We start from the raw sequence: 13,378 nt of genomic DNA, 5'->3' as shown, positions 1-13,378 counted from the left end.
AGTTTCATTACCAGCTTAAGGCCTTTGACCCATTCATTATAGCCCTTACTGCTCTTCTGCCTTAGAACCAATACGCAGTATTAATTCTAAGATGAAAGATAAGGGTTAAAAACAACTTACTGGCTGTGTGACGCTGGGTAGATCTCTTAAATTCTGTTTGCCTCAGTTTCTCTACCTGTAAAATGGGGCTAATAATATCACCCACCTTCCTCGGCTGTTAAAATAAGATAATATTTGTAAAGTCCTCTGTAAATCTCTAAATTTCAATATTCTATTCTATTATTATTATTAATTACAGCAAATAAAGGTAACTAGGTGGCACAGTGGATAAAGTGCCAAGCCTGGAGTCAGAATTTTTTTATTTTTTATTTTTATATTTTATTTTTATTTATTTTCCTGAATTCAAATGCTTAGATGTTACTTACTTTGCCTCAGTTTCCTTGATTATAAAATGGAGAAAAAGTAGAAGACCTAGATCTGTGATCTCATTGGTAGGGAAAAAAAAAACACCAGGGTAAGAAATCTCCTTCTGGCAGTGCAAGTTGTCACCTCTGAAAGTTATCATTTTAGAGGGTTGCAAAAAATACTAAGAGCTTAGGTGTCTTGTCTAGGGCTACAAAGCCAGTATGTTTCAGAGGCTGAATGCGAATCCATTTCTTGCTGGCTTTCTATTTGTCATCCTAAGCTGCCATGTAAAAAAAAAAAATAAATCCTAAGCAGGATGATCTCAGAGCTGAGCCTCTGGCTAGAGAAGGGAGAAGCTCAAGCAGTCAGCGCGACTGAACAACAACATAGCAAACAAGCAGTGCCAAGAAGCCGAGTCCACGTGGTGGCTCTGCCCCAAAATGTCTCTTTCTGCACTTGGAGCCCAGGATCTCTCCAGCAGGAGGTGGGGAGTCTGTTTCCTCATCCATCCTCTGGGAACATCCAAGAACACTTTGTAAAGCACAATATAAATGGAAGTTATGTACATGAACAGCTTAGCATACACAAATCCTTTGTTCCTTTGGAAGACGAGCTCTTTCGTCCTTGGAAACACGGAAGAACAGAGTGGGTTATCATTCAGTACTGGGTGGCTTGTGGCTGGAGGCTGGGGCCAAGTCAATGTGGAGGAGGACTGGGGATCCTTCCCAAGGTGATGGCCGTGACCTGGTCTGATTCTCCAGGGCACAGCCAGCCGTGGCAGGAAGAGGTGGGACTCTGGCTGCTCTGTAGTGGTAAGAAAATCAGAGTTACGGCAGATTGGTTTCCGATGAACAAACCTCCTTGGGGATGTGGCTGAGCAGTCGTGAACCAGGCAATCTGGTGTGCAATGTTTCCCATCCAGGACAACACAATTTAGGAAGCCATGCAGTAAGCGCATGGGTGAGGAAAGAGGAGAGGACAATACCGGGAAATGGGGCCGGGAGGACATTGTTACAGGAGGACTATAGCAATAGAATTATTACATAGAACTATGATCCAATCCCTCCTGCCCACTGGGAAGGGATGGGGCAAGAGGAGGGTTTGTATGTTCAAACTAGCTGGTAAAATAACAGAATATGATCTAGAAAGGGACCCTAGTTTGTCAGATGGCAAGGCTGGAAAGGGACCTTGGAGACCACCAGGTTTTAGCCCCTTTGTTTTATAGAGGGGATAATTGAAACTCAGAGAAGAGGGGTTCACTTGCCCATGGTCACAATTGCCAGGGCCTAAGAAGAGACTTTAATAAATACAACCAAGAAAAGATTGGCTGGCTCTGGGATTTTTGTGAATTTTCCAAAGAAAAATAAGGGCAAAAAAGGGGTGGGGGCAGCTAGGTGACACAGTGGGTAGTAGAGTGCCAGGCCCGAAGTTGGGAGAACCTGGGTTCAAATTTGGCTTCAGACATTTTCTAGATGTATGACCCTGGGCAAAATACTTAACCCCAATTGCCTAGACTTTTCTGCTCTTTTGCCTTAGAGCCAATAGATAGTATTGATTCTAAGATGGAAGGTAAGGGAAGGGCTTTAAAAAAATAAAGAAAGAAGGAAGGAAGGAAAAATGAGGGCCAGACATGGGAAATAATTAGAGTTATGCTCTAAAGGTTGGATTACTATCAGTTTTGGGGGGAATCTACTTTATGTCAAAGACAAAAATAAAATTTTTGCCATTGAGGAATTTATTCCATTCTATTGGGGGTGAGGGGAGATAGCATGGAGAGATACGTTCATATTAGATAATATACCAAGTTAAATCCAAAGCAGTTGGAGGGAAGAGGGTCCTAAAAACTGGGAAGGGTTCTTCCAAGATTAAGACTGGGTTCAATATTGGGTAGCTGACTTAAGAAAGCCATTTTCTCTTTTAGAATAGGTTCCCCTTCTTTGTAGTTTGCCCTAGAAAAGTCTCCAAACCTAGCTTTGGTGTTGCTTGTGGCTAAATTATCATAAATGTGGTTCCCAGCTCCAACATAAGCATTCAAGGTAACAAACACTTATCAGGTAGAGGACAGCCCACATAAATTGCACAAAGGATTCACAAACACCCATATACTGATAGAAAAAAAAATAATAAAACATTCCTGCTAGCCCATAAACTTCCCTTAGAAGGAATCTGAACTCAGCTTTGCTGTTTGGGAAATATACTGATATTCAAGTGAATTACTAGTTCTCCTACAAGGTCTTTCACAGTCCTCTGAAAGATTTATCGCATCATATTGTGGATTAGACTTTCCTTATGAGGCAAATGCCCTTTAGTGCTATTAAACAAGCAATACCCTTCCTATTAGATATATACTGTCTAAATAACTCACTGTCAAGGGGCTGGGGAGATGGGAAGAAGATGAGCAAGGTCTTAATTTCTTGCAGCTCCTCCCCTTGGTTACAAGGCTTTAACTCTTTATCTTTCCCTCTAGCTTCAGAGACCATATGGAAAATCCTCTTCTTTTTCTTAGAAAAAACCCAGGGAAGACATTTTTCCCCTTCCCTAAAGTCTCTATCTCCAAACTCTCAAGTATGGGGCTATTTTTCAAGGTAGTCTCTAATGCTGATGTTATCCAAGAAATCTCTGTTCTTTAGCTAGAAGACTCAGCCCTGAGATCATCCTGACTAGGGATTTTTTTTTTTAAAGTTCTCCTGGTAGCATAGCATAGTGAATGGAAAGCCAGAGAGATGTGAATTCAAGTCTAGCCTTTGAAACATACTGGCTTTATAGGTAAGATCTTTAAGCTCTTTTAGTTATCTCTACAGTTCTCTTAAAGTGTGATTTTAGGAGAAGGTGGAAACTTGCATTGCCAGAGGGAGTTTCTTCACCCTGGGTTTGGTTTTTTTCTGCCAATGAGATCACAGATCCAAGCCCTCTTCTTTTCCCCATAGAAGGTTGGTATTGAGGAACATTATCTATGAACTCCTACTCTCAGATAACATGGCAGGCAAACTCATATCCACTCCTGTAGTCATTTCCATCGTTGCCCTGGCTGCTAAAGTCATATAGGCTGGGAAAGTCCAATTTTGGAAACTTTCCTTGAATATTTTATCAGCCAATCAATTTAAAAACATTTATTAAGGATCAATCATGTACCACGTAAGCACACACTAACCTTTGTCATAAACATCTGCCCCAAAGCACTATTAACTGATGGGAATGGCGAGAGAAGACTCCCTCTTTCTCCTCCTCCTCCTCCTCCTCCTCCCCACTACCCTCTGATTCACTCTGGAAGAAAGACAGAAGGGAAGAGGCCAAAATGGGGGAAAGGGTGAGAATACTCTGTCCTGCTTTTATGACCCCGTACTAGAGAAGTGTTTATTGTCCAATTTGTTGAGTAAAAGGCAAGCTGATCATTCTGTCAGCAGCTCTTGTCACAACCAGGGAAGAGTTGTAGGCGTGACTTGCCAAGACTCTAGTGGACAAATTCTCCATGGAGAACGGCCCTACCCTGACCTGAGACCAAGGCTCATGCTATAAGATCATTAAATTGATCAGAAACGACCTCCCCCATCTGTACTGGGGACTCAGGAGTGGCCTCCTGTAGGATGTGATACTTAAGCTGAGTTTTGAAGGGAAGGAAGGTTAGATCTAAGAAGTGATGGTGAAGAAGGAGAACATTCCAGGCCTGGGAGAAATCTGTGCCAAAACACGAAGGCAAAGGATGGAAATCAAGTGAAAAAGAACAACAGATGAACAACAATATATACATAGTATATATACATAGCGCTGGGCCCGGAGTCATGAAAACTTATTTTCCTGAATTCAAATCTTTACACAGATACTTCCTAGCTGTAAGACCCTGGGCAAGGCACTTCACCCTGTTTGCCTCTGTTTCCTCATCTGTCAAATGGGTTGGAGAAGGAAAAGGCAAGCCTCTCCTGTATCTCTGCTGAGAAAATCCCAATTAGTGTCACAAAGAGTCAGACCTGACTGAAAATGACTCAACAACAACAACAAAAATAAGGGGAGGGGGGAGGTCACATCTAGAAAGATAGGTTGGAGATATAATGGCATAGCCCTTGATAAGCAGAGGTGTTTGTATTTTCTCTTATCGACAATAGGGAGCTACTCAAACTTCTTAAGCAAGAAGTGGCATGTGATCTCTGAACTGTGGGAACATCAGTTTGGCAATGGGGAGGAGAGACTTGAGGCAAGATCAGTGAGGAGGTTTGAAGGGTGATGCTCGTGTGAGTGGAGAGAGGGGGATAGAGGTGTGAGATATTGCACAGAGAATGCATAGGACCTAGCAAGGGACTGGATATGGGTGGAAAGGTCAAATGATCATTTTGAGGTTATAAACAGGAAGGATGGTATGCTCAACAGAAATAAGGAAGTTAGGAAAAGGGGTGAGTTTTTTTTGGGGGGGGGAATGAATATATTTGAATCTGAGGTGCCTACCATCCAGTTGAACATGCCCAATTGAGATTTGGTGTCTTTTTTGTATCTCTGGAACATACATAGTAAGCTAGAAAAAGGCTTATTGGTTGAATGATGGGTGGGGATGGTTTGAGAATAAAGTTTAGGAGAGATTAGTGTTGGATAGGTACACATGGTAGTTATGTGCATAGAGATATGATAGCTATCGTTTACATAAAGATTGCTATGTGCCATGCCTTGTGCGAAGCACTTTAAAAATACTTATCTCATTTAATCCTCACAATAACCCTGGGAAATGGGTGCTATTATTCTTCCCATTTTACTGCTGAGGAAACTGAGGTAAACAGAGACGAAGCGACTTGCCCAAGGTCAGGTAATGAGCGTGTGAGGCTGGATATGAACCAGGGCATACCCATTTCCAGGCCAACACTCCAACCACTGGGCCACCTAACTGCCACTAGTGGGTGGGTTAGTGGGTAAGATGTTGATGCTGATCCAGCAAAGGAGATTTCCAGAAACTAGACAGGAAAATTAGGAGAGAGCAGCATTCTGCAAATCTAGATGAGAGTGTCCAGAAGGAGGGATTCATCAACAGTGTCATAGACTTCAGAGAGTTTATGCTAGAAGATAAATGAAAAAAGGCTGTTGGAATCACCAGTTAAGCATTCAGTGGTAACCTTGGGGAGGCAACAAACGTAGATGGATTTTCTTTTTACAGGTTTGGTTGGGGGTGCAGCTGGGTAGCTCAGTGGATTGAATGCCAGGTCTAGAGATGGGAGATCCTGGGATTAAATCTGGCCTCAGATACTTCCTAGCTGTGTGACCCTGGGAAAGTCTCATTGCCTAGCCCTTGCTACTCTTCTGCCATGGAACCAACACACAGTAGTGATTCTAAGATGGAAGACAAGGGTTTAAAAAAAGTGAAGGCAGAATGTCCAAGCAGGAGAAGGGATTAGAAATTCATTTTCAGTTCTTGCAAAGGGGTGGGATAACCAAGCAAGAGATGGGAATAGCACCAATTGTTCAAGGGAGGATGTCTTTAGGGTTCCTTCAGTTGGTTGGGCATTCAAATAATCTCATCAAGGTTTCCAGGAGTTCTGGATTGTAAATCATGGTGGCCTCTGTGGCCACGCTTAGCTGGGATTCCTAACAATCATACTGTACATCATTACGATTTTAAATGTCACAGTTATTCCATATTATACTGTAAAGGTTCATGGTTAACACCTTCAGGTTCTGCCTGTCTGGAATTGCTTTCTTAGTGAATTTCTTTTTAAACCCTTACCTTTTGTCTTAGAATCAACACTGCATTGGTTCCAAGGCAGAAGAGTGGTAAGGGCTAGGCAATGGGGGTTAAGTGACTTGCCCAGGGTCACCTAGGTAGGAAATGTCTGAGGTTAGATTTGAACCAAGGACCTCCAATCACTAGGCTTGACTCTTGATCCACTGAGCTACCTAGCTGCCCCCTTTCCATTTACCCTCCCACCCCCAATGAATTTTTAACTTGGAATTTTGTTTGATGAGTTTCTGTCCAACAAAGATTGAGTGGTAGTGATGGAGATGGTGATTTGTATGTTTGTGTTTTCTTCTTCCAGATGTCTTAAGGCACAATGAAGATGCCCTGTGGGTTCTGTGCTTTATAGCCAGCACATCCCAGGGATTCTCCTACCCTTAACTGCTCTATTGATGGTGATTGCCTCCTTCCCCCTGACAAATTCAACTCCTCTCTGATTATCATCTCAGTATCCTGTCTGAGCCATGGAAACCCCTGATGTTGCTGTAGCATCTCTGATTGACTTTGACAGCGAGCCGTCCACCCTGGCACCCCCTGAATCACCCCCTTCAAAACCTAGAGATGGAAGCAGTTCCCTGGGTGATGGAGCATCAGAGAGTGACACTACCGAGTCTGCAGATAGTGAGAATGATATGGGAGAATCCCCAACCCACCCGACCTGGGACCATTATCACCGCTCCTCGTCCAATGAGTCCTTCTCTTCCAACCAGAGTACAGAGTCAGCCAAGGATGAGGAGGCTCTGGGGCTCCGGGAATTTATGCGGAACTATGTTGAGAAGATCTTTTCTGGAGGGTAAGAAGATAAATATATTATGGGACAGTGTAGTATTGTGGATTAAGGGCCATAATTCTGGCGTCGAGTCCTGTGCTACAACTAACTCATTCCAGGGCCTTGAGTAAGTCACTTCATATCTCTGCCCCTTTGTTTGGAAACTGAGGAAGAAAGCTTTTGTTCTTTGGGGTAAGATTACGTGATGAAATTGCTATGTAGCTTGGCAGCCTGGCATCCAGGGTTTGTGGGATCCTCTCTCTTGCAGGGAGGATTAGAGAGCCAATCTCTCATCTGCCTTTTCCTCTTTCAGAGAAGACTTGGACCAAGAAGAGAAAGCCAAGTTTGGAGAGTTCTGTAGCAGTGAAAATGGGAAAGGTCGAGAGTGGTTTGCCCGATATGTGAGTGCACAGGTAAGGAGGAAAGAGAAGGGAAAGAGATGAAGGGGAACAGGTAGAACCTTGTTTTTTTTGTTCTTGTTTTTGTTTGTTTGTTTGTTTGTTTTTAAACCCTTGCCTTCCATTTTAGAATTAATACTGTGTATTGGTTCCAAGGCAGAAGAGCGGTAAGGGCTAGGCAATGGGGGTGAAGTGACTTGCTCAGGGGCACGAAGCTAGGACCTGTCTTAGGTCAGATTTGAACCCAGGACCTCCCACTCCTAGGCCTGGCTCTCCATCCCTTGGGCCACCCAGCTGCCCAGGGAACAGGTAAAATCTTGAAGGAGGCTGCTGGGATCGTTAGGTGCTTAGCATGATGGCTCATCCCCATGACATGAGATCCTCTTACAATGATCTTCTAAGTCAAGCTGCTCAGCAGCCTGGCCCTCTGGTTATAATGAGGAGACTGATCTCTGCCTCTCTTTGGCCTTTTTCCCGGACAGCGCTGCAATTCCAAATGTGTCTCTGAGCCGACTTTCTACCGTCTGGTGCAGTCCTTTGCCGTGGTGCTGTTTGAGTAAGTTGGGCAGCTACTCTAAGGCTCCATCCTTGGAAGCTGATCCAGAACCCTTTTCCTTGCTACACTCTCTGCTCTTGTTACATGAAGACTCAGGTGGGGCAGGCTGCAGGGAGCTGCTTCTTGTTTGGCACACACTGGAGGGGAAGTGGAAGGAGCCTCACAGGGAATCTGGAGACAGATGCTAGCTCTGGCCCTTTCACCTAAGTAGCTGGGTTATTGCCACTATTAGGGGCTTATCTGCAAACACAGGAGTGCTAGCTTATACCAGAGGAGAAAAGGAGAACTTTCTAATATATGTACAGGGTATCCCCAAAGTCTTGGTTCATTCTCTCTCTCTCTCTCTCTCTCTCTCTCTCTCTCTCTCTCTCTCTCCTTTCGCACACATTTCTTTCCTTCCTTTGTTTCTTTCTTCCTTCCCTTCCTTCCTTCTTCTTTCTTTCTTTTCTTCCCTCCTCTGATTTTCTTTCCTTCCTTTTCTTCTCTTTCTTTCCCTCTCCTTCCTTCTTTCCCTTTTCTTCTTCCTTCCTTTTTCTTCTTTCTTTCTCTCTTTCTTTCTGCCTTCCTTCTTTCCTTCCTTTCTCTCTTTCTTCCCTTTTCTAAAAAAAAAAGCCTTGAAGACTTAAAACTGCACTTAAAACTTTTGGGACATCTGGTATTAAAAAGCAATACCCATATGGTACTACAAATACTGCTATTCTCTGTTCATGCCCCATAATAAATTTCTCAGAAAGAATTGTAAATATGGGAGAAAATCAGGAACTCTAGCAGAGAACTTTTCTTTCTCACTATTTCACAAATTGTCCTCAATTGGAAGTCCTGTCTTAAGTCCGGAAGCTTTCACAATTTCAGTGGCGGTGTGTGTGTGTGTGTGTGTGTGTGTGTGTGTGTGTGTGTGTGTGTGTGTGTGTGTGTGTGTGTGTGTGTGTGTGATGTTTTTTGCTAGCCACAGATTACCTTAATTCTTCTAGTAGCTCTACTTTAGCTCGCTTTTTGGAGGTCTAATGAAACAGCCCATCGTGAACTGCCTCCTGGCAGTTCAGTTGCTCTGAAAAATCTGGCCTCACCTGAGCAGAAAGGCCAAGGTCAGCATTTCTCTGCAGCAGAATGAGAAATCTTTCCTTGATGGTGGAGATGGAGGGTAGGAACAGCTGGGCTGTGAGTAAATTCTTCCATGATAAGCACTCCGGCTAAGTAGTGATTACATGCAGGTGTGCTGCATTCTTCCCTGCCAAAGACCTAGAATTTGTCTCAATTTCCTGTTGTGAAGGGCTTTGTCCTAGGTAACCGCCCAGCCTTTTAGCAAATGGATGCTTTAGGAGTGTTATTTGGTGACCTCAGACAGCACAAATCTTTCTTTACCAGTATCAATTAGTCTCTGCCAGAGTCTTTCACCCCAGCAGGCTTTTGTCTAATGGCTTGGGAGCCTTGGAATGGGGAAGCCTGAAAATGCAGAGACTCGGGTTCGAGTCCTTTCTCTGCAATTAGTTAACTGTGTCACCTTGAACAAGTGCTCCCCCTTTTGGGGCTTCACCTTCTTCACTGGTGAAATGAGACTATTGCCCTGAACCTCTGACACCCCTTCCAACCCTCTTCGACTTGGAAGTCAAAGGATCATGAAGCCATAGATTTAGATCTGCGATGGGGTCTTGTGGTGGTTGTTGAATGGCTTTAGTTGTGCCCCACTCTTTGTGGACCCCATCTGGGATTTTCTTGGTGGAGATACTGGAATGGTTTATCATTCCCTTCTCCAACTCATTTGACAGATGAAGAAACAGAAGCAAACAAGGTTAAGTGACTTGCCCAGGATTACCCAGCTGTCTGAGGCTGGATTTGAATTTGAAAGGGAAGATGAATCTTTCTGAGTGCTCTCTCTACCACACCTAGGTGCCACAAGGGACCTTAGAGGGCATCAAGACTAACTTCTTTATTTTATAGATGAGGAAACTGAGGCAGAGGAGTTAAATGACCCACCTAGGATCTTGTAGCAAGAATTGGAGGTGGAATTTGAACTTGGGTCTCTTTGATTTCAAGTTTAGTGTCCTATCCACTATCTCAGGCTGCCTCTCTTAAGTTCAGATTCTGCTTCTGTTGCCCAATACCTTGGGCAAGTCATTCTCTCTATAGTTCCCTGCATTCCTAATATGAGAAAGTTGGACTAGATCTGAGACTCCTTCCATCCCTATGATAATATAAAAGTATGCTGGAGAGGGACCTCTGGCCTGGGAAAGATGGAGACCTGAATCTTGTTTATGTAAAACCTTGAACCAGTTGCCTACTTGTGGCAAAGAGACCTTTTTCTGAACCTGTTTTCTAAGAGAATCTCACATGGCATTAACCAGAGCATGTTCAGAGAGTGGCTACAGGCTTCCCTGCTCAAGATAGAGTAGAAGATAAAGTAGCCTGGGAATTCACTCACCTCTCTCCCTTCTTCTCCTTTTAGGTGTCACCAGATGGATGACTTTGGACCAGCGAAGAATCTAATGACCATGTGTTTCACCTACTACCACATTGGTAAATCACTAGGTTTTATTTTCTCTGGAATTCCAACAATTTTCAGCCTTTCTAAGCCGTGTCAATTTGAGGATGAACAATGATTTCAGCACATGTACACGGCAGTTTTCCCTCCACAGTTCTGCCAACATGAAGCAAGTATTCTGTGCAAGGAACTGACCATAACAATTCCTGCCCACAGGGAGCTTATAGTCTTTTTTTTCTTCTTTCTTTTAAAATATTTACCTTCTGTCTGAGAATCAGTTTTAAGACAGAAGAGCAGCAAGGGATAAATGGTTGGGGTTAAGTGACTTGCCCAGGGTCACATAGCTAGGAATTATTTGAGGTCAGATTTGAATCCAGGTCTTCCTGATTCCAGGCCTGGTGCTCTATCCACTGTGCTGCCTAGCTGCCCACCAGGGAACTACTAGAATGTTAAATGACTCCCTAATTAAAAAAAAATCTAATTGAAGCCAAATCAGGCCTCTAATTATATCTGATATTAAATGTGTCACCTTTAGTCTTCCCCCCTCTTCTGAAAGGACGAATTTTTGAGCTCAAGCTTGGCCCCTGCAATTACTCTGAATCAGCAACATTTTACAACTGTTTTCATTTACATTATTATAATTATTGTGTATATTGTTCCTTTGATTCAACTTTCTTTGCTTTGCATCATTTTAATAGGTTTTCCCACATTAGTCTAGATTCCTCATACTTGTCCTTTAAAATAATATTTCACAACATTCATAAAAGATGATTTGTCCAACCGTACCCCAACTGAGAGTGGCATCTGCTTTGTATCTGACCACTTGGTGTCATAAAGGAGATTACCATGAATATTATCCAATATACATGAGCTTTTGGGTTATCATTGACCTCCCTAGGGGATGTTGGGAAAAGATGGTTGCCTAGGGAAGGGAAATGCATCTTGGAGCTCCTATGTGAGATAAATTAATGGATACCCGATGAGATATTTCAGGGTTGAAAAGGTAACCAATGGGCGAGTTATATCTCTTTGGCCCATCTTTTTAAAAGGCTCCTTGCTTTACCCAGAATGATCTGCAAATGAAAGAGGGAGGGAAGGAAAAACAGAAAAACCATCCAATTTTCTTTCATTTTACAAATGTTTCCATAAGATTTGGATAGTAGGAAAACTCTTCCCCAAATATTTCGGGCTACAGAAGAGTCAAGGAGAGCGAGAACAGAAGGATTTTGGAGGTAGAGTTAAGATTAGCTTCTGGAAGGGCAATGAAGAAGGAGGAGATGATGAGTCCCATACACTATAGGGTGTGGAAACAGAGGACCCCCTTGCTAAGTAGTGAAAATGATCTCCCCTTTGCCAGGAATGTGATTTTCTAGTCTGTTTATTCCTGGCATATTCTAACAGGTGGAGCCTAAGGCCAATCCATGGGTATCATGAGTTATCTTGGACCGTCCCATGGAATGGGAGGTTCTTTTTCTGTGGTCATAGAACACAGTAGAATGATGGGGCTTGTACTCGAATAATAATCTTTATAATTCCTTCTACCTCCCAATCTTATGGTTCTCTAAGGCCTAAAGTTCTCAAGAAGCCCATTATTCTAATTCTATACCCGTGTTTTATATACTGCACAGGTCTCCCTATTCAGTATTACCTGGTGCCTAGAATTATGTCCCATCTCTGTCACTTACTAGCTTGGCAATCTTGAGCAAATCCCTCTCCCTTTTTAGGCCTCAGCTGTAAAATGAAGAGGCTGGACTAGACTCTCCATCTTTAAAACCCCTTTGTTCTCATTTTCCCTGATTCTTCTGTAGCCTGCAAGATTTGGGAAGGAATCTTCCTGCTATCCAAAGCTACAATCTTTTTTTTTTTAGATTTTTTTTCATTTTTCATTTTAATTTTTTAGAAAAATTTTTTCCATGGTTACATGATTCATGTTCTTGCTCTCTCTCCCCCCATCCCCCAGTAGCCAACATGCATTTCCACTGGTTTCTTCCTATGTCATCGATCAAGACCTATTTCCATATTATTGATAATTGTTCTAGGGTGGTCATTAAGAGTCTACATCCAAATCATGTCCGCATCAACCCATGTGTTCAAGTGGTTGTTTTTCTTCTGTGTTTCCACTCCTGTAGTTCTTCCTCTGAATGTGGGTAGCGTTCTTTTCCATAAATCCCTCAGAATTGTCCTGGGTCATTGCATTGTTGCTAGTACAGAAGTCCATTACATTCGATTATACCACAGTATATCAGTCTCTGTGTATAACATTCTCCTGGTTCTGCTCCTTTCACTCTACATCAATTCCTGGAGGTTGTTCCGGTTCACATGGAATTTCTCCAGTTTATTATTCCTTTGAGCACAAAAGGATTCCATCACCAGCATATACCACAATTTGTTCAGCTATTCCCCAATTGAAGGGTATATCCTTGTTTTCCAGTTTTTTGCCACCACAAAGAGTGCAGCTATAAATATTTTTCTACAAGTCTTTTTCCCTATGATCTCTTTGGGATACAAACCCAGCAATGGCATGGCTGGATTGAAGGGCAGACAGTCTTTTAGCACTCTTTAGCTATAGTTCCAAATTGCCATCCATAATGGTTGGATCAATTCACAACTCCACCAGCAGGGCATTAATGTTCCAATTTTGCCACATCCCCTCCAACATTCATTACTCTCCCCTGCTATCATTTTAGCCAATCTGCAAAGCTACAGTCTTATGAAGACGTTTGTAAAATGAAAGAAAATTGAATGGTTTTTCTGTTCTTCCTCCCTTCTCTTTTATTTATGAATCCTATTGACTAAAGCAAGGACCTATGGTCCATTTGTTTTTTTCAAATCCTTACCTTCTATCTTAGAATAAATGTTGAGTATTGGTTCTAAGGCAGAAGAGCAGTAAGGGCTAAGCAATGGGGATTGAAGGACTGGCCAGGGTCACACATCTAGGAAATGTCTGAAGCCAGATTTGAACCTGTGAGTTTTTTTTTTTTTAAAGTTGTCTTCCTCCCTCCCTGCCTGCCTTTTTTCCTCCCTCCCTCCTTTCCTTCCTTCCTTCCTTCCTTCCTTCCTT

The 13,378-nt window shown here is 42.8% G+C and overlaps 1 protein-coding gene across 1 annotated transcript in view; it reads left to right on the top strand.

Moving 5' to 3' along the window:
- Positions 1–6,564: 6,564 nt before the first annotated feature.
- The window catches only part of KIAA0513 (KIAA0513 ortholog), a 29,730-nt gene continuing 22,916 nt past the window's right edge, over positions 6,565–13,378 (top strand). Inside the window, exons 1-4 of the mRNA XM_044659401.1 lie at positions 6,565–6,908; positions 7,198–7,297; positions 7,765–7,838; positions 10,282–10,364. Coding sequence (XP_044515336.1) covers positions 6,580–6,908; positions 7,198–7,297; positions 7,765–7,838; positions 10,282–10,364 — 586 coding nt within the window. The 5' untranslated portion in view covers positions 6,565–6,579. The remainder of the gene's footprint in view (positions 6,909–7,197; positions 7,298–7,764; positions 7,839–10,281; positions 10,365–13,378) is intronic.

Source organism: Gracilinanus agilis, chromosome 2, assembly GCF_016433145.1.
Source record: "Gracilinanus agilis isolate LMUSP501 chromosome 2, AgileGrace, whole genome shotgun sequence".
Lineage (NCBI taxonomy): Eukaryota > Metazoa > Chordata > Mammalia > Didelphimorphia > Didelphidae > Gracilinanus > Gracilinanus agilis.
This window is presented reverse-complemented; position numbering and strand designations above follow the sequence as displayed.